General features: G+C 46.7%; 1 protein-coding gene across 1 annotated transcript in view; it reads left to right on the top strand.

Annotated features, from left to right (window-relative positions):
* Positions 1 to 2,573: 2,573 nt before the first annotated feature.
* LOC142485023 (cytochrome P450 2K1-like) overlaps positions 2,574 to 26,510 on the top strand; it is a 103,535-nt gene continuing 79,598 nt past the window's right edge. The window contains exons 1-4 of the mRNA XM_075584253.1: positions 2,574 to 2,829; positions 4,358 to 4,520; positions 11,911 to 12,060; positions 16,578 to 16,738. Of these exons, the coding sequence (XP_075440368.1) occupies positions 2,644 to 2,829; positions 4,358 to 4,520; positions 11,911 to 12,060; positions 16,578 to 16,738 (660 nt within the window). The 5' untranslated portion in view covers positions 2,574 to 2,643. The remainder of the gene's footprint in view (positions 2,830 to 4,357; positions 4,521 to 11,910; positions 12,061 to 16,577; positions 16,739 to 26,510) is intronic.

The following is a 26,510-nucleotide window of genomic DNA, read 5'->3' as shown; positions in this document are numbered from 1 at the left end:
AGATAACACCAGGAGAATTATAGATTTGATTGATCTGGCCCAAAAAGAAAAAATACAATCCATGGTGTTAAGTCTGGACGCCGAGAAAGCCTTTGATAGAATAGACTGGCCCTACCTTTCGGAAACATTGAGAGCATTTGGCTTTGAGGGACGCCTCCTGCAGGCCATCCTGGCGCTGTATAAAAATCCATCAGCAAGAGTGAGATATCAAGGCTTCCCCTCAGAACAGTTTGAAATCAAAAGCGGAACACGTCAAGGATGCCCGCTGTCGCCACTACTGTTCGCCTTATGTATAGAGCCTTTGGCGGCACACATTAGACTTAACCCAGATATCTCTGGGATCCCATTGGGAGACCAAATGCACAAAGCCGCGCTTTATGCGGACGATGTCATTCTCACAATAACAAAACCTCTCACATCTCTCCCAAATATATTCAACATACTGGGCAAATTTAACCAAATTTCGGGATTTAAGATCAATCAGTCAAAATCAGAAGCCCTCAATATTAATTTACCAAAAGAAATCGAAAAACTGATTGACCTCAATTTCCAGTTTAAATGGCAACCCTCTGCGATCAAATATTTAGGGGTATATCTCACGAGGGAATACAAAACTTTATATAAAGCAAATTTCCCCAAGATCATAAAGACACTGGGGGAGGATCTCCGAACCTGGATGAAGGGGAATATCTCATGGATTGGGAGGATACATAGCGTGAAAATGAACCTCCTCCCAAAGATGCTATATCTTTTCCAGAGTCTCCCTATCCCATTGGTACAGGCGGACATCCTCTCCCTCCAGTCAAAAATTATGAAATTTATTTGGAATGGGAAAAACCCACGAATTAATAAAGGGATTTTAAAACGTCCCACACTACGCGGAGGGCTAGCGGTGCCTTGCTTGCAGGCCTACTATAAAGCAGCCCAATTAGGGCAGATTTTCCAATGGCACACAGACCCAAGCCTTCGGAGATGGGTCGAGTTGGAAAAGAGATGTTGTGCACCAATTGAAATCCGAAATTTAATCTGGCTACCCAGAGAAGGGGTACGCAAGATGAACAATCCGCTACAGACCATGGTCAATTCGTTAAATGTCTGGGAGGCCACGAAGTTTAAATGTAACCTGACAACCAAGGCGTCAGTAATGACACCAATAATGGGCAACCCAGACTTTGCTCCGGGCCTGAATAGCAAAAATTTCTTAATTTGGACTCAGAAGGGATTCTCCCGTCTAAAAGATCTGGAGGGCAAAAGGACCATACAAACATTTGAACAAATTAAATCTTCTAAGAATATGCCAAATAGCGAATTTTTTAGGTACCTCCAGATCAGGGATTTCTACAACAAAACACCAATAAGACCGGCACGAACAAATTTTGAGCAGCTGTGTTCCAGAGATACGGACACTAGGGGACTCACGTCTAGAATGTACAGGGAAGTGATCTGCCAGAAGTCGCCCATTGACAATAGACTGAGTTACATGAAGCAGTGGGAATATGACCTAGGAGAGACTTTAGAGGACAACGAATGGGACAGAATTATTCAGGCGGCGGCAAAAAGCTCAATCTGCACCACAATAAAGGAGAACGCATATAAAGTCCTCATGAGGTGGTATTATACTCCGACGCGCTTAGTGAAATTTGTAACAGGCTACTCTCCTCTCTGCCCTAAACAGTGTGGGGAGGCAGCAGATCTCCGACATATGCTGTGGTCTTGCACTAAAGTGGCCCCCATTTGGGAAAAAATCAGAGATTGGATTCAGCGGATTCTCGATTTGGAGATCCCCCTGGACCCGTGGCTGTTCCTTTTGGGCAGGCGGATCCAGGGTCTGTCAAATGCGTCGCACAAATTAATCGCGCACTTTGCTACCGCCACGAGATGTGAGATTGCAGCACTATGGAAACAGCAGGAGCTACCAACTATCCCTAAAATCAGAAACAGAATTTGGCATGTTTGCCGGATGGAACAATTAATGAGTTTAGTTAATGACTCCGGCACAAATTTTCTAAAAGTTTGGGATCCATGGTTGACCCAGGAAGAAACCCCTGGAGTGGACGCCGCCTCAATCTTGCATTAATGAAACCAAATACGATCTCCTTTATGGTCAGATTAGACAATATGACATAGTGACGCACAGCTTTCAGACTGCCCGGGAGCCATAGATATGAGGGGAATAATAATCCGATGGGTAATAGAGCCCTTGCAAAACCAGTCGAAGTCAGAACTCGTTACGTAGGCCGAGAAATCTCGAACAAGACAAAACTTCTCACCCTCTCCAGAGCCTGGAAACACACTACCCCCCTGCCCCCATACCCCCTCCCCCCCGCCCACCCTCTATCCCTGTCTCCCTGTCAAGTCTGTCCGGTTTTGTTTGTCCTGTGTCAAGTAGTCACGTCTAATTGTTGTCACTACATGTAGTTTGACAAAAATGGAAATGCAACAACGGGCTGTGGAATACTGGTTGTAATTGTACTTTCCAATAAAAATTGAAAGTTGAAAAAAAAAAAATGTGGGTGGCACTTTGTGTGATAGAAAAAGGGGGAGAGGAGGGTTTATAAAGTAGGAAACTATGCCCAAGAGTTTGAGTTTTAAACTGACATTCAACCAACCTGTTTGTCATCTGAAATCCTGCTGATTATAGAAATGGATGTGGCATATTCTGTAGTAACATATGTTGTACTTGCACTCACTGTTTTATATATCCTAAAGGTTTTGAACAGCTGGACTAAAAGCACAGACAACAATTTCCCTCCTGGTCCCAGATGCCTACCCCTGATTGGAAATTTGCATATTATAGATTTGAAGAAACCCCATCAGACTTTAATGAAGGTAAATTCATGTTTCTGCCATTCTGTCTACCAGCTAGGGGGTGGGGGGAAAAGGAGTAATAAGCAAATATAAATATCTGAATACTGCTGTTATTTTTAGCTGTGACTATATATGTTGAGCTGAGAGATAATTCGCTAAAGGTCTTTCAACCTATTAAATTTTAATTAAATTGACATCGTATTTTTAACAGTTTTGCACTCTCTATACTGTAAAGGGACTATGTACAGTGTAAAAGTGACTGCACTACTGTAAACATACAGATGTGACAGACATTATTTGTACCACAATATTTTTCGCAAGAATGACTGTGGCTCCATTGAAAACAATAGTAATGCATAGAACACACAACTAGGTTCCCAGCACTACATGGTATGTAAAGAAAAATACAAACACTACGGATAAAACAAAAATATCTGTATTAACTTATATTAAAGAGTCACCACAGAATACTCTGTGGTGCAGGCAAAGAGGCACTCCAATAATCTGTGTTCAACAGTCAATAGTGAAAGCACTGTGCAAATAAAACAGTGAAACGTAGGACAAAGTGTATTTACATTACTGTGAGACTCTGCCCAGTAGTTATGTCTATGCAATGCCCTAAAAATATTTAATTTGGGGAACTGACCTCAGTCTGCAACAGCTGAGCCTAGCAGAAGGAATCTCTGCATCGTTGATCAAATGTGTATTTTAAGCTCAAGATCACCCTAAAAAAGCTCCAAAAAACCCCCAAAGATTATGATTTTTTAAGCAGTACCTCTGGAGTACCTTATCTTCATGCATGCCAAATATATATACCCTAGATCTATAAATGATTTCCCTTCTTCTCTGGGGTCTTGTCCTTTTCTAAAAAAATTCAAACATTGTCACAATGCGTCTGCGAATCAATAGAGCAACAATTAAAGCAATGGCTCAAGAAAATTGATATTTCAAATGCGGGGGTCTTTTAGTATAGTCTGATTAAAGCCTAGTCCCTATTAGAGCAGAATTCAAATGGGGTCTTACATTAAGAACAGCCGTTAATCCAACTCTAATTTGGATGTGAAAACAAGACAGGTGCTTTTTAACGTGTACGCCCCCATGTTGAGCTCATTTACATAAATTAGGACAAGACAATCCTCTGCTCTCCCATATATGCTTTTATTTTAATGCCTCCACACAAACTGTCTTTTACACATATTTTTTGGTCAACTTCACATTGGGGACTGTTTTTTACGAGTGATAAAACTGGCCATTTTCACTTATGCAATGAGTTCGCATTACTTCTCCATTATCATTCGCCAATCGTAACCCGTTCCCTTTGTGTGATAAAGGTAGTGTTACTAATTATAATCTAATTTCCACTTGTTTGTTTTGAAATGATTCTATACATTTCTTTAGACTTAAAAAGCAAGATTAATCGACTTTATACATCTGCTGCTTGTACAAATGAACACAGACCAAAATATTTGGTTAGTTGTTTTAAAATGGCCCCATTGTCTTTCGTGAATATTTTTATATTTATTATTATCTGTAATATTTTCTATTTAAGCTATCAAAAATATATGGCTCGGTGTTCAGCATTCAAATGGGTATGAAGAAAATGGTAGTCTTGGCTGGTTATGAGACTGTAAAAGATGCTCTTGTGAACCATGCAGAAGAATTTGGAGAAAGGGCAAGAACTCCAATTTTTCAGAAGATGGATAAAGGAAAGGGTAAGTTTGTTTACTTCCATCAATACATAACATCTAAAACTTTTAAGACTTTTAGTCTGTGCGGATGATGTATAATGGCACATTTGGAGCAAAACTGAAGCAAATTACATCATTTTAGCTTGCTTCTCTTCTCACCAATGGGGGTTATGTATTAATGTAAAAGTATGGGTGACAAATTATCTAAACCATATGTATCAAATAAATACAATTGTTTTCCATTGATAAATCGTGTGCATTTGTTGCATAGAATTGTTTCACATTAGCTTTGATATATAGACCCCAAAGTGCTGCATAGGAATTTAAGATTGCATTGTAATAAATAAAAATGGTGTGTGCAGGAGATAAGAGCAGAGGTATAACCAGGGTGGCATACTGTATATTGGGGAATATAAACCTTGGTTTTTATTCAGTTCATAGCTTCAAACAATACAACTTTAAGGCAGCATACTAATAAACAAATAAAACAGACCTATCACTCTGTAAGGACTAACTCATACTGCCCAGTCCCTATCTTCAGGGCAGAAGGTTTGGCCTCTTTCCATCCTCTAACCCCAAAGTCCAAAGAGTTACCTGGTGTAAGGGTGCTCTTTCCCATAGTCCAGGGTCTGGGTTGGTGTTCCAGGGGTGATTGCACTGACAGGTTCCAGAGTCCGCTGTAGCTGCAGTTAACCAGTTCGCTGCTGGACTCATCAGCCAGATACAGGATTTCTGTTTGGAGCCCTATATAGACAGGGGTTAAGGCCCTGTCACAGAGTGACATACATTTTTTTCGTTAATAGTTTGTTTTAGGTGTAGAACACTCTTACATTTGACACAAACAGTAAATGTAACGGTGCATAAACAAAGTTCTATATTTACAAAAACAGAAATGCCCAGCGCAACATGCAACGTGACACAACATATAGTACAACACTTCAGTGCAATTCTGCTCATGAGTAAGGGTCATTTAGTTAAACCCTTTGGCCAAAGTGTTATAAGCCTGCAGCCAACATCAAGGCATGACCAATTTGCAGGTCCTAACACTACCTGGTAAATTCTTCATGTACCTCTTTTTTGTTGCTGGAGGGAGGAAGACCATACTGGATCTGTCATACACAGGAACATGATAAAAACTGCTAATTCAAAAAAGTATATATTCATATTTTCTTTACTTTGATACAGTGTATATTACCCCCAATGTGTCTATTAGAAAGCAACATACAGATTCATCACAACAAATTGATCGTAATATTTTGCTTAGGTAATTTTAGAACTTGCAGTCACAACACTGGACTATAAGGGGCATAATCAGCATGCCCAGCACACTCACTGCAAACTTTGCTTCTAACCATTTACTACTAAACTAACAATGGGCACTGTGTTTATTGGAAAGACTTTTCACTACACATCTTTGCTCAACTTGTTAAATATCAACATGTCATTGGTATTTTTGTACCCTTCAAACATAGTAAAAATCTTATGAAAGCTGTGAGACATAGAAGCGGAGAGAATGGTTCTGTTCTGTGAGCTATAAAGCAAGCAAAACAAATTAGAAGGTGAATGCTGCACTCCCCAACAAAGAAAAGGATAATAAATACCGGTGCTCCTGGTTCAGGAATCTCTGAGTGGTATTCCAAGTCAAATAGGAAGGAAGAGTCTGGGCACTACGGATTTCTGCTTGTGGAAATTTTTTTATTTAGCCAGTGTGATGACGTTTCGGTCCCAAGGGCCTTTCTCAAATGATTATGCCATTAGCATTTGAGAAAGGCCCTTGGGGCCGAAACGTCATCACACTGGCTAAATAAAAAAAAATTCACAAGCAGAAATTTGTAGTGCCCAGACTCTTCCTTCCTGTGAGCTATAAAGCCCATATTATCCACTCCATGTTCCTTCCCACCTCTTCCTTGTCTGAGGGTCTGCATCATCCAAAGTCCATGAAGATGGACGATCTGGCCAAATGTATACTTGGTCCAGGGAGACAATCTTCTTTGTCTTGCTTTGCCACTCATGGAATAAGGGCCATATTCATTAAGTTGCAATACTGCTGATCTCAGGGCAATAATTGGAAAACAGCTTTTTTTTAGATTGTTATGTGGATGGGTAATTATGGGTTTTCATTCCACTGACTCCTTGTGGGGATCTGTACTAATGTCCTACATTAGTATTAAAACCCAAATTAAAAATGTAAACAAATATGTTACCGTAGCGGCTATCTGCTATGGTAATGAAGCTGCTTAAATTAAAATGTTATTAATACTTTGCGGGAGCAGGGAGTCTCCTGAGCTGAAGCGCTTTGATTTCAGCCTCCGTGAACCCCTGCTTCCCAAGTTACAGGTCCTGTTATGGGGCATCTGGTGCCGGTATCACAGCCATTTTTAAATCGTCCGCGTCACGTGACCGGGGGATTTAAATAATAAAGGAGGTACCGGCACCCCATATCGGGGTCCCCAAGGCTAAAATCAAAGTGCTTCATCTCAGGAGACCACCAACTCCAGCACAATATTAATAAAAAATTACATTCAAGCAGCTTCATTACCTTAGTTGATAACCGCTAAGGCAATGAAGGGGTTAAGGAACAATAGCAGGTTTATTGAAGTCAGAGGGGGTGTGAAGTGGGTACTTGGCCCTCCATTCACCCCCTCTTCCCCTAGTAAACATTATAATATGTAATAACCACCAATACACAACCCACCAAACCCCTGTGCCCCACATAAAAACATCATTTTTTTATATACATAGGATTGATACAAGAGGCCAGCGGGGGTTCTTGGGTGGTCCCTGCGGGTGTCCGGGGGCCCCAAAGTAGTCCCTGGATTGTCCCCGGGGTTGTCTGGGGGTTCTCGGGTGGTCCCTGTGGATGTCCGTGGGCCTCCAGGTGTCCCCGCAGGTGTCCTTTTGACCCCAAGTGGTCCCGACGGGTGTATGGGGGCCCTCGGGTGGTCCCCTTGGGTGTCTTGGAGCCCTTGGATGGTCCCAGAGGGTGTGTGGGTGTCCACGGGTTGTCCACATGGGTTTTATTATTATCTTTTATTATTGTGTATTTGTGGCCTTCATGCTTTTTTTATTAGGGTGACCATTGACTGCTATAGTGGCTTATCATGACCATTATATATGGGTATGATGTACCACTATGCAAATTAATTGGTACAGGTAATCGCAGTAGGCTTTTTTGGTGATAAGGCCTCGATTAGTGGCTTATCGGAGCTTAGTGCATAGGCCCCTATGTCTATTGAGACATTTCTCCCTCTACTGTAGAGGTAAAGCTAGAGTTAGTGTTAGAACCTGCATATTGGTTATGCCATGACGTGGCTGCAGGCTTATAATGCTTTGGTCAAAGGGTTTAACTAAATGACCCTTACTCATGAGAAAACTAACATATAACTATTTAACTCTGTTTTTTGTGTCATATTGGATGTAGCATTGGGTATTTTTGTCTTTTGTAGTATTCATTTGGCCACGTTCAGTAGCACTCCTTTTGACAGAAATCTATATATTATGTGGTGGGTGCTTGGGTTAGAGCTTGTAGGGATTGCATGTTTGCTTCTCATACAAACCAACTCTATTGAGAAAGACAGCCTGATAGTTAGATTTAAAAATGCATATTGTTTTACTGTCTCCCTGGGATTACTATCTCATTCCAAGACAATGGAGGTTGGGAAGTTGCTGCTCTGGTGAGGAGGCAGGCATAGCTACCTGGTGCTTCTTCATTGTTTGTTTTTATCTGCATTCACCAAGACCCCACTTCTTACTGCAGCCCTGTGTCTGGCCTTGAGGGACATGAGTTTGGTTACATCTATGTATATTGAAATACTGTATACAAGGTACATTGCTACAGAAAACAGTTTTAATAAGCCCATATTTACAGTATGTAAAAGTTGCCTTTATTTAATCATGAGATTCTGATCAAGTTCTGGTTTCCATATTCTAATACCAGTGCATTTGGCAATAGCACTGCATTTCTATTGGAAAACAAGACTTTGAGAACCAGAACTTGACTGCATTTTCATGATAAGAAATACAGTACCATACTGGGTCACACTGAGTGGTCCAGCATCTGAGTAAGAGATGTGCAAATGTCTTCAAATTTTACTAAATTTTTGCAGAAGGTTTCGCAAATACCATAGTGCTTGAATTCGATCCAAATTCTAAAATAGGGCTCTAATGAACAGAGAAACAGGAGTCCTTTTAAGTAGAATGAACATTGAATTACAGTGTATACCTCCAAATAGAGACAGCTACCTGTTAATACACCTGAGAGATTCATGAAATAATTTAATTTAAATAGGCTATTTTTGCTCGGTTTGTGAACAAACATGTTGCACGTCGCTAATCCCAGTGTCCTGTCACAAACAGGGATGCCATGTTTTCATTGACAAAGATGGTTCTACTCATCTACTTCTTGAAATAGTTATTATACAAATATGAATTTTTATTTCTTCTTAGTAAAGTGTCTTAAGAAGACAAACAGTATTCTCCCTTCTTTCACATACCTCTGAAAGCATTTACTACTCAGATGCTCCATACACTGTAGCATAAATGAAATATTCTCCTAGGCATGCCGGGACCTACAGTATTGATGCAAATACGTGTAGTTGCTGAATTCAATAGTCTCCTAGATATTAGACACTATATTTGCTTTGAGGATGATATTGCTGCTCGAATCACATTATATATACAATACTGTATCTAGAAACATACAGTTATTTGCAATACTGTCGTATAATCAAAGAACAGAAGTGAAGAAGTTAAAGCACAAATTTCTCTTGTAAATGAAAGTACAATTAAACCAACACAGTGACATGTGAAAAATGAATATAATAAGAATTATTTACGTCACAATACAAGAACCATAGTGAATAGGGCAGCTCCAATGAAAAAATACTTTTCCCAATCGTCTTTAGAATTGTTTGGTACAGAATACGGAGCACAAATACTCCCTGGTACAGTATATGCAAGAATAAAATGGGGGAAAAGTAGTCAAACACAGCAAAAATCTTCAAAAAATAGAAGTAGAAAAATCCAAAATCATCACACTCACATGCTATGCATTAGAATAAGGCAATGAAGAGGTTAAACCTCTTAAAGTGGTGACTGGAACTTCAGTATTGCAGCTATGGGATGGAGATCAGAGATCCAGTCTAATATTAGACCTCAGAGCCTCCGCTCATAGAAATAAGAGAAAAACAGACCATAAAACAGATATCAATACACACAAATAATCAAGAGATTATAAACAGCCCCCTATAATTGCACTCAAGGTAGGGAACAGAAATCGTATATATTGTCTACTGATAACTGGCTGGATATTAACCAAATCCTAGCATAGGATTCACCGCCAAAAGGTCACACTCAAATGAAAATAAAAAAGACTTTAATAGTTATGCTGTAAAAAACGACGAAACACTATAAAAATGCACAACAGTGCATAGATAAAATCCCCAAATGTGTTTGGTCACGGTAACCATATGAACAAATTGTGTTCCAAGCATATAGCTAGTAATGAATCAGACGCTATATATAAAGCTGAACTATTGCATACACAGGTATGGTGAATAATAAATGGATATTGCAGGGTTAAAGGAAGGTAGCAGTGGGCTCAATGCAACCACTATGTGATAGGTAATATAACCAGCAAATCCTCTGTATAGGGTAATCAGTAAACTCGGTATAAACTATAACTTGGTCTCTATGAAGGCCCTAGAACAGCTTGGTTAAGACCAATGCACAGAGTGAACCATCACATACAATCGTTGTCAATAATAAACTCTGGATAGTGCACACTGCAAAGTGCGCAAATACAAGCCCCCAGGGGAACGCCATGACGTCATCACGTTGAGACATGCGCGGCTTGTGTTTGGAGTAACGGCTGCTCCTGAGAATACACAGAGCAAAACGGCTGCTTATTGCTATCAGATATCAGGTCGTATACTATCCTATTGGGCCCTGCTTTACTCAAACCCTCTGGGGGCTTGTATTTGCGCACTTTGCAGTGTGCGCTATCCAGAGTTTATTATTGACAACGATTGTATGTGATGGTTCACTCTGTGCATTGGTCTTAACCAAGCTGTTCTAGGGCCTTCATAGAGACCAAGTTATAGTTTATACCGAGTTTACTGATTACCCTATACAGAGGATTTGCTGGTTATATTACCTATCACATAGTGGTTGCATTGAGCCCACTGCTACCTTCCTTTAACCCTGCAATATCCATTTATTATTCACCATACCTGTGTATGCAATAGTGCAGCTTTATATATAGCGTCTGATTCATTACTAGCTATATGCTTGGAACAAAATGTGTTCATATGGTTACCGTGACCAAACACATTTGGGGATTTTATCTATGCACTGTTGTGCATTTTTATAGTGTTTCGTCATTTTTTACAGCATAACTATTAAAGTCTTTTTTATTTTCATTTGAGTGTGACCTTTTGGCGGTGAATCCTATGCTAGGATTTGGCTAATATCCAGCCAGTTATCAGTAGACAATATATACGATTTCTGTCACCTACCTTGAGTGCAATTATAGGGGGCTGTTTATAATCTCTTGATTATTTGTGTGTATTGATTTGTGCTTTCTCCCTTGCACCAGGTAGATTTTTTCTTGTCAACGTGTATGTGTGTTTGGTGTAGCGACGTGCCCTTTGTGTATATTCATAAAACAGATATGCAATTTACTAACACAAACAAAAAAGAATAAGACAATGCACTCAAAAAATGGCGCTCAGTCTCAGGCATTGATAACACACAAGAATCAACACAGACAGAGCACACCAGCCTCACACCTCTCTCGTTCCGATCCGTGAGGATTACGTCACTTCTGGAACCGTCGCTGTCACTGGGAAATGGAGGCACCGGGTGGGGCTCCTGCAGCTTGTGCTTTGCATTGATTGGTAGTCTGGTCCTGCTCCTGCTCCACTGCCCCTGGCTTACAGCTGTTTGTCTCTATACTCATTTAGGCTTATGTTTTGTTCAGCACAGATTTTTGTTTGAGGGAGATTATATTTTAAAGGGTGTCAAGGGAAGTACCTTAGACCCACTTGGTCTTTGGGAACGGGCCAAAAGAAGGGCTTTAATCCCCGAAACGTTGCCCCCCTTGTTCTCCTTTCACTCTTCCCCTTGTTTTTTCCTTTCATCCCCTCCTTTCCCCCTTTCCCCTCCCTCCCCTTTCTCTGTATTTTATTTGTAACACGTGGTTGCCTCTTTTCTTTTTATCAGTGTATTTTGTATTTTGTGTTATATAATCTCTCTAATTAATGATAAAGCATTTTGTTTGGCATATCACATATATCTCTTTATATTTTTTGAGTGCTGGGTACTTCCCTTTTTTTGGTATTTTAGTTCTATAAATATATTAAAAACATTTTTTACTGTTTCTTGTTTTACTAAACCTTTTAACACACTGTTTCAGGAGTTATTTTTTCCCACGGTGACAACTGGAAGATGATGAGAAGATTTACTATTACAACTTTACGTGATTTTGGAATGGGCAAGAGCAGCATAGAACAGAAAGTAATTGAAGAATGTGCTCATCTAATTCAACATTTTGAGTCATTCAAAGGTACAGTAGGGATATAATTCGGATATATACATTATAAAGTGCAATACATTTGCAAAATATATCATTTTAATATTTATAATATTATATTAATATAATATGTATTAACCGATGTTAATAGATTATATAGTTGAGCCTGTGACAGGGACCATACAGAATCAGTGGATCCACTGAAAAATAGCTGTTATGTTAGTGTATTTTCATGTGCCTATCCAGAATCCTTGTCTTAAGCCTAACCACTTTATGATGTGAGAATGAGATGAATGAATCAGGATACCTGTGGAGACATGAAAACACTTCTACTTCTTCAAATAGTTATTCCAGAAACATGACTCCTGTCTTCTCCGTACTTTGTATAGTCAAGTTTTTTTTTATTACGCACTAAACACTTCCAGAACCTCTTAAATAAGGTTGTTAATACATTCAATGAACTGTTTTAACCTCATGGGATCGGGGTTGTTATAATGTTAGGTACATGCTAAAGCCTGGCTTTTGCTGGCAGGTACAATAACTTGCTTGCTAATTTTGTGCACAATGCATGACAGAAAAAAGATTAAGAGCTGTTTCAAAGTTAGATGGTCAGATGTAAGGCAGAGTACATAGCATAGAATAATAATCTGGTCGGTTTTACGACACAGAAAATGACTGAAACAGAGACCATGTGAACAAAAAGAATTCAGAGCAGATTCCTAGACAGCAATCAAACTTGAGGCTAACATTTGGGATGATAAAGGAAGGTTACAACAGACTTGAATGTATAGAATGACTGGGAGGATGGCACAGGGTCTATAATGTATATGTAATGTAACGGTTGTTCCACCCCACCCAGTCACATATACATATATATGAATGTAAGGGGGAACCTATATGTTACCAGGTGTGGTGCGTTATACCTGTCAGGCTCACAGAAGGTCTGAGCCTCCGCCAGTGAGAGCCTGGGGTGAATCCTCTGGACCGTTCTTGGTTTCAGCGCCTCCACCTGTGTAGGGTTCTAGGGATATATACTGCTGCGGCCGAGTTTATTCGAGCATTTGCCCGTTCTCGGCCGCAGCAGTAACCTGGCGCGCGCCGGAGGGTGCCGGGCGCGCGCCGAAGCCTCGGAGGAGAGGCCCGCCGATCGGGGCTTCCCCCTCTCCTTACCGGGTCCGCCGGGTCCCCCGGAACGTCCCGCCGCCGTCGTGACAACCACGCGACACCAGGGCTCCCTCGGGGAGCCCTGGGCACGCGTACAGGCGGCACAGGCACCCGATGATGCGTGACCGCGCATCGGTGATGCGCGGCACGCTGAGGGAGTGCGGCTCGCAAGCCGGGACATTTCCTGGCTTGCGGAATGAGCCGCACTCGGATAAAGTGTGCCGCCTGTGTAGAAGTTTGGCTACACAGGACCCACATATACAATAACCACGTGCTCAGGAATATATATATAACCAGTTTACTGTAACGCAAAATATATATGCAGGCAATAACACACTCTTATAACATACACTAATAACACTCCCCCTCAAGGGTTTATCTCCGCCCAGGTAACTCAGTCCTCTCAGTGTCTCTTACTCCACTAGGAGTATACCCGCCCACCACCGTGTATCCCCACACGTGTCCACAGCCTACCCCTTGATTCCCCGTGGTCAGCGCTGCCACTATGTGAATAGATAATGTTAAGATGGTATAGGTTGGCACTTATGAGGTACCTGCCGAGCGCTCCGGCGCTCGGATCAGCAAACAACTTCACAAAGGATCAGTCGCTTGTTGATGCTTCCTGATCCCGGGTCTCCTCGCACGGGGTCCGCCAGGGGCGATCCCACCCTGGATATAGTCTCTGTCTCTGTGGCGTAGGCCTGAGCCCAAGCCTCCGTTCCGGGAGTGCAGCGTCCGCTGTGTCCCTATCTACCACTAACACTAAAGGGATAGATACTAACTTAGGGCCAGTCCCTATGCACCACAAGCTGGGAGAGGTCAGGACTTATCTGGGGCCTAGGGGTTTTCTGGCCTATTGCAGTGAGTCACAGACCCCTGCACTCACCTCCTTCCCCTAGCTCTCCCGGTCCTGCACTGACTAGCGTGGCTCAGCGCGCGAAAATGTATCAATCTCCTTGCAGGGAGATGCTGCAGCCCTATTGGCTCCCTGGGGTCATGTGGCTCTGCCCCTGTGCACCCTGGAGGTGGACTGCCCTGCTCTGCGCATGCGCAACCTTCCTGCATTCCTCCCGGCGCTTCTGTGCCCTTGCGCATGCGCAACGCACTTAGTAATGGCGGCGCCCTGCTCCGCAAGCCGCCGGGACCTTCGCGACGCGACCGCGTCCCCGGCAACCGGCCCGCTCGCGTCCCCGGCAACCGGCCCGCTCGTGTCCCTTGCAACCGGCCGCATGAAAGAGGGAGACGCGCGCTGCTCGCACACGGCCCCGCTACCAACAAGGGACCTGGCTACATCAACATAGGAAAAGATTATGGCAGGAGATCGAGTGAAACACAATAAGGACAGGTTTAGAAGAGTAGCATTTGAGGGGCATGATGGAAACAGGTGGGCAGGGGAGAAGTTTGACAAGAGAGTGATATAAGGACACTAAACATTGCTACAATAGGACAAGAAACAGGAGTAGAATATTGAGGGACCAGGGAGTGAAAAAGGGGAGCTAATGCTAAGGCTAAGTCCTCGGTGGTGGCTGCTGCACACGCGCTTGGTGTCCTGAGGAGCGTGAAGAGCTTAAAACCGCGATCTCCGGTCTGTAAGGAGCGATGGGAGGCATGGCCAAAATGACGTCAGGCACAACACAGGCACAACACAAAGCACGGCAGCTCAAAGCACTGCCCTCCCATTGGTCCAAGATACTATATCTGCTCTGCTATTGGCTCCCAGCACACCATGTGACCGCATCGCCGCACAGGAAGAAAATTGTGTTGTCTCCCCTGCTGGATGATGCACCACCACACCGAATGAGCCAACACACATGAACACACAGCGGCCAGCCTGATTGAGGTTAGTGTCATGTGTGCGGCACGCACACCACCGCATGGGCTGCCGTCAACACCAGCGACTCAGCCTAAGGCTAAAGATAAGAGTATGGAAGTGTTATGAAAAATAGAGTAGATTTCAATGGTCAAGGAAGCTTTCAGGATTTTTTTTGAATGGGAGATAAAGGGATCAACATTGAAGATAACAGGAGAGCAAGGGAATGTCAAGAGAGATTCTTGATTATGTTTGGTCTTTACAGTATTTTGAATAATTGAGGGTTTCATTTCACACTTCATGTACCATAAACTAATGTCTGGTTCTCAGTGTTCTATTGAAGAAATGTCAGATTCGTTCTAGGGTTTGATACCTCTTAGGGGATCAACAGAGTTTCTCATACTGTACATTACATTCTAGAATAAAGCTTTAGGAACCTTACAGGCATCTTCTTCAAGTGTGAAGAAATTGAAAATGTAGGGTACTTGCCCATAATGTATTGTAACACGGATTTCAAATAGTTTGCTTGAAGCACCAACGCACTGCAACAGATTATACAACAATGTGTACATGTAACATTCCAAAAAGCCAGCCAGTCTCTCTCTCCCTCTCCCTCATTCAGTCAATTGGTAATATTAGGGAGACAGTGCAGAAGGGAATAATTGTATGGATTTCAAAATATGTATAGGTATATATGTACCCCAGAGAAGAACATCTCATTGTAAAGCCTGTGCTTTGTTTACAGCATTCTTAGCACTTGTTAAAATAAATGCTACAAAGGCCCCACTGTGAAGATGCGTACCTTGTGTCGGAGAAGAGTTCAGTTCCAATTATGGGTATAAAATCTCAAGCATAGTGAAGAGTAAGACAGCGTCACAGTTTGGGGAAGATGGCTTACATAAAGCAAAGTCAGTAGCTGCTCAATGAAAATGTGTTATGAAATGTGTTGTTTCTGAAGATACCAACAAGATCTCTGTAATCTGACAGTATTTTTAAATCATTTACCGGTAGTAGCACACGTTTCAGGAACAATAATTATTGTATTCATATTCCTCTTTTAAGTGCAAAAAAAAAATATTTAGAATTAAAATTGAATGAATACTATCTTTAGGTTCTAGAGAAGTAAAACAGTCACATAATACTGAAACCCATTAATAGGATTCCAAAATCCAAACATGGGAATAATACCAATCCATGAGGCACTAGCAACAAACTGGTTTGAGTATCCATAATCTAGCTGACAGGCTGGGGTATGTTGGTAAACCCTGATTATTGTCTCTCTTTACTACTTTACATTTTCATATGTGATGATGCTTGATATAATATGGTAGCAATTATATCTTAAAAATAGAATAAAAATATGGCTAATTTGTTATTAAATGGCATACACTAAGAGCAGTCTATGTTTCATCACTGGACGTGGGGGAGCATTGTCCCCATATGACGAGAGTCTACTTTTCATGACTATCTTTATTATATTGTATTTTTTTCATTTATATCCTATACTTTCGATTCTATTTTATAAAAAAATATTGGTTGTTTTCTTTAATGCTTTTCATCAATCTTGCGTTCATAGGAAAGCCGTTTGATAACACCATGATAATGAATGCAGCCGTTGCCAATATAATTGTGGCAATTTTACTTGGACATCGCATGGATTATGAAGATCCAACATTTCTGAGGCTCCTAAATTTGACAAATGAAAACGTTAGACTTCTGGGATCTCCCACGATTTCGGTAACATGACTTAAGATTTGTTTGTTCAAACACTGTTTGTTTTTCTAAAAACAAATAACAAATCCAATTATCAAACCCAATTCTATCGATACAGAATCTGCCTCAAGGATTAATAAAAAAGCAGGATTTGGTAATTTTTCTGGTCATACTGAATAGTTTTAAATTTAATTAGAAAATTATGTTGAGGAGGAAGGAAAACTTTGGTCTTGCTGAATTTTCCTTGAGACAGCAGTAAAACATCTTACTCCAGCAATCTTATGCAATGTATATACCCTATTTCCTCGATTCTAAGACGCACCTTTTTCCTGATTTTCACATGTCTGAAATCGGGGTGCGTCTTAGAATCGATGTATTAAAAAAAACAAAATAATAAAAAGTGTCCACAGGAATAACCCCCTCTTTTCACTTATCATGTTTCAGGAGAGGTCCCATGTCAGCGGAGGATGAAGCGGGCGGCAGCAGGAGAGGTCCCACGTCTGCAGATGGTTGAAAATGGAAAGCGGGTGGGAGTGCGGCAGCAGCAGCAGCAGAACAGGTCCCAAGTCTGCAAGTGAATGAAGATAAGACGACAGCGGGCGTGCGGTGGAGGTGGCGGCAGGAGATCATAATAGCAGGAGCAGAGCTTCATAGGGGAACAGCTGGGGATGAGCACACTGTAACCCAAAGTCAGACACCGGTCAACTTCTGGTGTTACAGTGAGCTCCTTCCCAGCTGCTCCCCTATGCCGTTCTACTCTTGCTCAGCTCTCCTGCTAATATGATCTCCTGCCGCCACCGCACGCCCGCTGTCTTCTTATCTTCATTCACCTGCAGACTTGGGCCCTGTTCTACCGCCGCACACCTGCCCACTGTCCATCTTCAACAATCTGCAGACGTGGGACCTCTACTGCCTCCGCCGCTTCATCCTCCGCTGACATGGGACCTCTCCTGAAACATGGTAAGTGAAAAGGCAATTTTCCTCGATTGTAAGGGCCAAATCGATGGTGCGTCTTACAATCGATGGCGTCTTAGAATCGAGGAAATACGGTATATATATATATATATATATATATATATATGTATATATATATATATATATAAAGTGTTCGACAAATCACCCAAAAATCTACTCGCCCAACCAAAAAATCTACTTGCCACCTAGTCCCGCCCCCAACCCTGCTCCTAATCCCACCCCCAACCCCTCCCCTAGTCCCGCCCCCAACCCCGCCCCTAGTCCCGCCCCCAACCCCGCTTTAAAATAAAATATATAAATAAAATACATTTAATAAATTCCTAGTCAGAACAACATTCGTTTTTGACAAATGTATTTATTGTATTACATTATACTACAATTAGTCCTTGTTACGTGTGTGTGTAAATGTCGGATCTAGAATTAAAAGCCAGGTGTGAATGACTAGTTTCCTGAACCCCTTAACCAGTGTCTGGATGCCCCCGCTTCACAATATCTAAAACAGCAATCCCACCTGGGATCTTACCTGATCCGCAGTCCCTCAATGTCCAGGTACCCTCATTCCCGCAATGTTATAAATTGGAGGTGAGGTGTTCCCTACCTGTCTTCTGGGTTTGGGGGGGGGGGTTCCGATGTCTTCCGTGTGAAGCTTGAGTCAGATCTGGAAGAAAGCAGAATAGGGCAGTTAAGATTTCGGTGTAGTATAGGGCAGTTAAGATATAAAGGGTAAATAAGAGATCCAGGTCCAGAGTGTGAGTGACAGAGAGAGAGAGAGAGAGTGTGGGGAAGAGAGAGAGAGAGAGAGAAAGTGGGGGAGAGAGAGAGAGTGTATGGGAGAGAGAGAGAGTGTGGGGGAGTGTGGGGGAGTGTGGGGGAGAGGGAGAGAGAGTGTGGGGGAGAGAGAGAGAGTGTGGGGGGAGAGAGAGAGTGTGGGAGAGAGAGAGAGAGTGTGGGGGAGAGAGTGTGGGGGAGAGAGAGAGAGAGTGTGGGGGAGAGAGAGAGAGTGTGGGGGAGTGTGGGGGAGAGAGAGAGTGTGGGGGAGAGAGAGAGTGTGGGGGGAGAGAGAGAGAGTGTGGGGGGAGAGAGTGTGGGGGGAGAGAGAGAGAGGAGGTGGGGGGGAGAGAGAGAGAGAGTGTGGGGGAGAGAGAGAGAGTGTGGGGGAGTGTGGGGGAGAGAGAGAGTGTGGGGGAGAGAGAGAATGTGGGGGGAGAGAGAGAGAGTGTGGGGGGAGAGAGAGAGTGTGGGGGGAGAGAGAGAGTGTGTGGGGGGGGAGAGAGAGTGTGGGGGGAGAGAGAGAGTGTGGGGGGAGAGAGTGTGGGGGGAGAGAGAGAGTGTGGGGGAGACAGAGGGTGGGTGATACACAGAGAGAGAGAGGCTGGGTGAGTGACTGGCTGGGTGAGTGACTGGCTGGGTGAGTGACTGGCTGGGTGAGTGGCTGCTACATACGAAAGACACTAGATGGCGCTCAAACACTATATCTATGTGCAAATAACAGTGAGAACATAAAAAAAGGATAAATATATGTAAACTTCACCGTGCAATAAAATAAAAGTAAAAACACTCAAACCCTTGTAGGACTGTTTCAGGGTCCACACTCAGAGTACAATGGAACGAAATCAGGGGAGCGTCAGTACCTGGAAAAAATATATACAAACTACCATAGTGTATACTGCTAATAAACAAAACATATAATACGGTAGGGCTCCAAGGAGCAACAGGGAGCTGGGTTAGGTATATAGTCCAAAACAGCATATGATTTAGGGAGAACGATATCCCAGAAGAGAGACACAGAGTCAAGGATAAAAAGCCATATAAAATTTATCCGGAAATGGTAAAGCCATTGTAAGCCTTGACTTTTACCATTTCCGGATAAATTTTATATGGCTTTTTATCCTTGACTCTGTGTCTCTCTTCTGGGATATCGTTCTCCCTAAATCATATGCTGTTTTGGACTATATACCTAACCCAGCTCCCTGTTGCTCCTTGGAGCCCTACCGTATTATATGTTTTGTTTATTAGCAGTATACACTATGGTAGTTTGTATATATTTTTTCCAGGTACTGACGCTCCCCTGATTTCGTTCCATTGTACTCTGGGTGAGTGGCTGGCTGGGTGAGTGGCTGGCTGGGTGAGTGGCTGGCTGGGTGAGTGGCTGGCTGGGTGAGTGGCTGGCTGGGTGAGTGGCTGGGTGGGGCAGGGGTGACTGGGTGTGTGGGTGAGTGACTGACACTGACTGGGGCAGGAGTGACTGACACTGACTAGGGCAGGGGTGACTGACACTGACTGGGGCAGGGGTGACTGACACTGACTGGGGCAGGGGTGACTGACACTGACAGGGGCAGGGGTGACTGACACTGACTTGGGCAGGGGTGACTGACACTGACTGGGGCAGGGGTGACTGACACTGACTGGGGCAGGGGTGACTGACACTGGCTGGGGCAGGGGTGACTGACACTGACTGGAGCAGGGGTGACTGACACTGACTGGGGCAGGGGTGACTGACACTGACTGGGGCAGGGGTGACTGACACTGACTGGGGCAGGGGTGACTGACACTGACTGGGGGTGGGGGGGTGACTGACACTGACTGGGGGTGGGGGGGTGACTGAAACTGATGGGGGTGGGGGGTGACTGACACTGACTGGGGGTGGGGGGGGTGACTGACACTGACTGGGGGTGGGGGGGGTGACTGACACTGACTGGGCAGGGGTGACTGACACTGACTAGGCCAGGGGTGACTGACACTGACTGGGGGTGGGGGGTGACTGACACTGACTGGGGGTGGGGGGTGACTGACACTGACTGGGGGTGGGGGGTGACTGATACTGACTGGGGGTGGGGGGGTGACTGACACTGACTGGGGGTGGGGGGGTGACTGACACTGACTGGGGGTGGGGGGGTGACTGAAACTGACGGGGGTGGGGGGGTGACTGACACTGACTGGGGGTGGGGGGGTGACTGACACTGACTGGGGGTGGGCAGGGGTGACTGACACTGACTAGGCCAGGGGTGACTGACACTGACTGGGGGTGGGGGGGTGACTGACACTGACTTGGGGTGGGGGGGTGACTGACACTGACTGGGGGTGGGGGGGTGACTGACACTGACTGGGGGTGGGGGGTGACTGACACTGACTGGGGGTGGGGGGTGACTGATACTGACTGGGGGTGGGGGGGTGACTGACACTGACTGGGGGTGGGGGGTAAAATTTCAGCGCGAGCAGGGAAATTTAAAAAAACCAGCACGTGTTCTGCTTGGGCCAATATTTACTCGCCCGGGGGTTAAATCCACACGCCCCGGGCGTGTAAATGTATAGGATTGTCGAACACTGTATATATATATATATATATATATATATATATAAATACTAGCTGAGAGACCCGGCGTTGCCCGGGATGTAATGTTCCCGCTCCTCTCTGTCTCCTCTCTCCTCCCCCCTCTCTCTGTTTGTCCCCCATTCACATCAATCCAGTCCCCCCCCTCCCTCCTTTACATCTCTGTTTGTCCCCCTTTACAGCTTCATGCAGTGTGTGCGTCAGTCATTGTGTGTGCGTCAGTCAGTCAGTGTGTGTGTGTGCGCGTGCGTCAGTGAGTCTGACGCAGAAACACAAACACACACACACAGACTGAGTGACGCACACACACACACACACACTGTCAGTGTGTGCGTGCGTGCGTGTGTGCCTCAGTCAGTGTGTGTGTGTGTGTGCGCCAGTCAGTGTGTGTGTGTGTGCGCCAGTCAGTGTGTGTGTGTGCGGCAGTCAGTGTGTGTGTGTGCGCCAATCAGTGTGTGTGTGTGTGCGCCAGTCAGTGTGTGTGTGTGCGCCAGTCAGTGTGTCTGTGCGTGCGCCAGTCAGTGTGTCTGTGCGTGCGTCAGTCAGGGTGTGTGTGCGTGCGTCAGTCAGGGTGTGTGTGCGCGTGCGTCAGTCAGTCAGGGTGTGTGTGCGCGTGCATCAGTCAGGGTGTGTGTGTGCGTGCGTCAGTCAGGGTGTGTGTGCGTGCGTCAGTCAGGGTGTGTGTGCGTGCGTCAGTCAGGGTGTGTGTGTGTGCGGCAGTCAGTGTGTGTGTGTGTGCGCCAGTCAGTGTGTCTGTGCGTGCGCCAGTCAGTGTGTCTGTGCGTGCGTCAGTCAGGGTGTGAGTGCGTGCGTCAGTCAGGGTGTGTGTGCGCGTGCGTCAGTCAGGGTGTGTGTGCGCGTGCATCAGTCAGGGTGTGTGTGTGCGTGCGTCAGTCAGGGTGTGTGTGCGTGCGTCAGTCAGGGTGTGTGTGCGTGCGTCAGTCAGGGTGTGTGTGCGTGCGTCAGTCAGGGTGTGTGTGCGTGCGTCAGTCAGGGTGTGTGTGTGTGCGTGCGTCAGTCAGGGTGTGTGTGCGTGCGTCAGTCAGGGTGTGTGTGCGTGCGTCAGTCAGGGTGTGTGTGCGTGCGTCAGTCAGGGTGTGGGGGGGTGACTGACACTGACTGGGGTTGGGGGGTGACTGACACTGACTGGGGGTGGGGGGTGACTGACACTGACTGGGGGTGGGGGGTGACTGACACTGACTGGAGGTGGGGGGTAACTGAAACTGACTGGGGGTGGGGGGTGACTGACACTGACTGGGGGGTAACTGATTGGGGGGGTACCTTTGGTGTGTCACACATTCTCCCATACACACAGACACACACACAGACACACACACACAGGGGGGGAGGAAAGGCCGCGACCAGCACCACCACCACGCTCCTCCCCCACCCGTGCCCATCTCACGCTCATGGGAGGGGGGGCAGGCTGACATCCCCCCCCACCCCCATACCTCACGCGGTCGTAGTTTGGGGAGGTGGCAGGCACATTGCAATGTGTCCCCCAGCGGGCGCCCCAGCGGACAGTCAGTCCCCGCCGTGGCCGCCACTGCCCTGCTCCCCTCGCCGGCATGAAGCTTGTGGTCGAGCGGGAAGATGGGCAGATGGGCAGACGGGCAGACGGCCCCCCCCACACCTTATGCTGCGCCGTCATGAAGATAGCTGGGCACACTCTCCCATGCACACACATACATGCATACACAAAGACACACACCCATGCATACACACAGACACACACACGACAGGGGGAAGAAGAGGAAAGGCCGCGCGACCACCACCACTGTCCCGCTCGCCCCCCGTGACCATATCCAACCCCCCGCGGGGATCGGCAGGAAGTCGGGGTAAGCGGGGACAGGGACAGAAGGGGGGACACCCCCCTACCATCTCCTGCCCCACGTGGGGATCAGCAGGAAGACCGGGTAAACGGGGACAGGGACAGAAGGGGGGACACCCCCCTACCATCTCCTGCCCCGCACGGGGATCAGCAGGAAGACGGGTAAGCGGGGACAGGGACAGAAGGGGGGACACCCACCTACCATCTTCTGCCCCACGCGGGAAGCGGGGAGGAGGCTTGCAGGAGGCAGGGAAGGATCAGAGGGGCCGCAGCATGCAGAGATTGGAGTACTTACTCTCCAATAGATCTCCGGCCAGAAAGAATGGCCGCTCGTTGGTGGCAGGCTCATATAGAGCCTGGCCGCGCACCCACAAAGCCTAGGAGCACGCGCCAATCAGCAATCAGGTAGGTGGAGTTTTTATTTTTTTTATTTTTCAGCGCGAGCAGGGAAATTTTCAGCGCGAGCAGGGAAATTTAAAAAAACAAGCACGTGTTCTGCTTGGGCCAATATTTACTCGCCCGGGGGTTAAATCCACACGCCCCGGGCGTGTAAATGTATAGAATTGTCGAACGCTGTATATATATATATATATATATATATATATATATATATATATATATATATATATATATATAAATACTAGCTGAGAGACCCGGCGTTGCCCGGGATGTAATGTTCCCGCTCCTCTCTGTCTCCTCTCTCCTCCCCCCTCTCTCTGTTTGTCCCCCATTCACATCAATCCAGTCCCCCCCTCCCTCCTTTACATCTCTGTTTGTCCCCCTTTACAGCTTCATGCAGTGTGTGCGTCAGTCATTGTGTGTGCGTCAGTCAGTCAGTGTGTGTGTGTGCGCGTGCGTCAGTGAGTCTGACGCAGAAACAAAAACACACACAGACTGAGTGACGCACACACACACACACTGTCAGTGTGTGCGTGCGTGCGTGTGTGCCTCAGTCAGTGTGTGTGCGGCAGTCAGTGTGTGTGTGTGTGCGCCAGTCAGTGTGTGTGTGTGTGCGGCAGTCAGTGTGTGTGTGTGCGCCAGTCAGTGTGTCTGTGCGTGCGCCAGTCAGTGTGTCTGTGCGTGCGTCAGTCAGGGTGTGTGTGCGTGCGTCAGTCAGGGTGTGTGTGCGCGTGCGTCAGTCAGGGTGTGTGTGCGCGTGCGTCAGTCAGGGTGTGTGTGTGCATGCGTCAGTCAGGGTGTGTGTGCGTGCGTCAGTCAGGGTGTGTGTGCGTGCGTCAGTCAGGGTGTGTGTGCGTGCGTCAGTCAGGGGGTGTGTGCGTGCGTCAGTCAGGGTGTGTGTGCGTGCGTCAGTCAGGGTGTGTGTGCGTGCGTCAGTCAGGGTGTGTGTGTGTGCGTGCGTCAGTCAGGGTGTGTGTGCGTGCGTCAGTCAGGGTGTGTGTGCGTGCGTCAGTCAGGGTGTGTGTGCGTGCGTCAGTCAGGGTGTGTGTGCGTGTGTGTGTGCGTCAGTCAGTATGTGTGTCTCAGGTGTGTGCGTTAGTCAGGGTGTGTGTACGCGCGTCAGTCAATGTGTGTGCGCGGGCGCCATTCAGTGTGTGTCAGGCAGTCAGTGTGTGTGTGTGCCTCAGTCAGTGTGCGTCAGTCAGTGTTTGCGTGCGGCGGTGAGTGGGTGAGTGGGTGAGTGGGTGAGTGGGCGAGTGGGCGAGTGGGCGAGTGTGACTGTGAGTCAGTCAGTGTGTGACTGTGTGTCAGTCAGTGTGTGTCAGTCAGTGTGTGACTGTGTGTCAGTCAGTGTGTGTCAGTGTGTGACTGTGTGTCAGTCAGTGTGTGTCATTCAGTGTGTGTCAGTCAGTGTGTGACTGTGTGTCAGTCAGTGTGTGTCAGTCAGAGTGTGTCAGTCAGTGTATGACTGTGTGTGTGTGTGTCAGTGTGTGTCACTGTGTGTGTGTCACTGTGTGTGTGTGTACCTCCTTGCGCCAGCCGGTGCTCCCGGCTGCGGGGGGGGGGGGTTGTGTGTGTGTGGGGGGGTTGTGTGTGTGTGTGTGGGGGGGTTGTGTGTGTGGGGGCGGGTTGTGTGAGGGGGGGGGATGTGTGGAGGGGGGGGGGGGGTGTGGAGGGGGGGGGGGTTGTGTGGAGGGGGGGGAGGTTACCTCCTTGCGCCACCCGGTGCTCCCGGCCGTGGGGGGGGGTTGTGTGTGGTGGGGGGGGAAGGTTACCTCCTTGCGCCCCCGGTGCTCCCGGCTCGGCCGCAGGGGGGTGGGTTTGTGTGTGGTGGGGGGGGGAGGGGGGGGAGGTTACTTCCTTGCGCCCCCGGTGCTCCCGGCTCGGCCGCGGTGGGGTGTGAGGGGGGAGGTTACCTCCTTATGCCCCCCGTGCTCCCGGCTCGGCCGCGGGGGGGGTTGTGTGTGGGTGGGGGGAGGTTACCTCCTTGCGCCCCCGGTGCTCCCGGCTCGGCCGCGGGGGGGTTAACTGCTTGCTGGCGCTCCCGGCGGTAAGACGGGGCCACGATGAGAAGAGCTGAGTGGGCAGGCGGCGGCGTGTGAGAGGCGGCGGGAGTGTTGCTGGCGGCGGGAGTTTTGCTGGCGGTGTGTGAGAGGTGAGGTGGAGGAGGCTTGGCGCCGGGGAGGCTGAGGTTTGCGGTGAGTGGGGGCGGGGGGTTTGCGGTGAGGGGGGGGTTGCGGTGAGGGGGGGCGGGGAGTTTGCGGTGAGGGTGGGCAGGGAGTTTGCGGTGAGGGGGGCGGGGGGTTTGCGGTGCGGGGGGGTTTGCAGTGAGGGGGGGCGGGGAGTTTTCGGTGAGGGGGGGCGGGGGGTTTGCAGTGCGGGGGGTTTGCGGTGCGGGGGGTTTGTGGTGAGGGCGGCACACACACACACACACAACAGGAGTGAGAGGTGGTGGAGAGTGGGACTGTCGCAGATCCGAGGAGAGTGAGTGAGTGATTGTGTGTGTGAGTGAGTGTGTGTGTGTGTCTCTCCTTTGGCCCGTCACTCCGCCTCAGGCCAATGAGAGGTGTGCAGGGACGGGCGGGCGGGCCAAGGGAGCAATCTCATTGGCCTGGCCCAAGGTCCAATGGGATTGCCGCTAGGGACACAGGGAGGGACACAGGGAGACACATACAGACATAGAAACATATGACTGTTTGAGAAATATATAGTATATATATATATATATATATATATATATATATATATATATATATATATATATGTAGCCCTCTTTCCTACGCTCTAGAGAGACTACGGGTACTGCATACACCTGTGGCTCCAGGAGATCTGAGCCTCCACTTAACTGGGAGCCTGGGGTAACGCTTATCTTAGCGGCAGCGCCTCCACTTACCCAGGATCCCCATCATGTAAGATTCCCCTGGGCAAGAACTATAGGAACACACATATGCTTTGAACTGTTTTACTGTAACACACAGAATAACCCTTATACTTTATATGGCATATAACACATTCAACACATTAATTAGCTTACACTATACTTAGAACACTAGTGGCTCGGCCAATCTCTTAAGGAGTAATGTCTCTGTCCCGTCACCGCGTGCCCCACACCGTGTCCATGTAATGTATTTGTATATAGGCTCAGTCCTTTGGCCACTCCACTTAGTGTCCCCAAAGAGTGTTCCCTAAGGCGGGATCAGCGCCTGTTAACGGTGTTGGTGCACTTGTTGTAAATACCTTCCGGTCACTGCAGTGACCGG

The sequence above is a fragment of the Ascaphus truei genome, unplaced genomic scaffold, assembly GCF_040206685.1.
Source record: "Ascaphus truei isolate aAscTru1 unplaced genomic scaffold, aAscTru1.hap1 HAP1_SCAFFOLD_513, whole genome shotgun sequence".
NCBI classification, from domain to species: Eukaryota; Metazoa; Chordata; class Amphibia; order Anura; family Ascaphidae; genus Ascaphus; species Ascaphus truei.
Note: the sequence above shows the minus strand (reverse complement) of the source record. Positions and strands in the feature narration are given on the sequence as shown.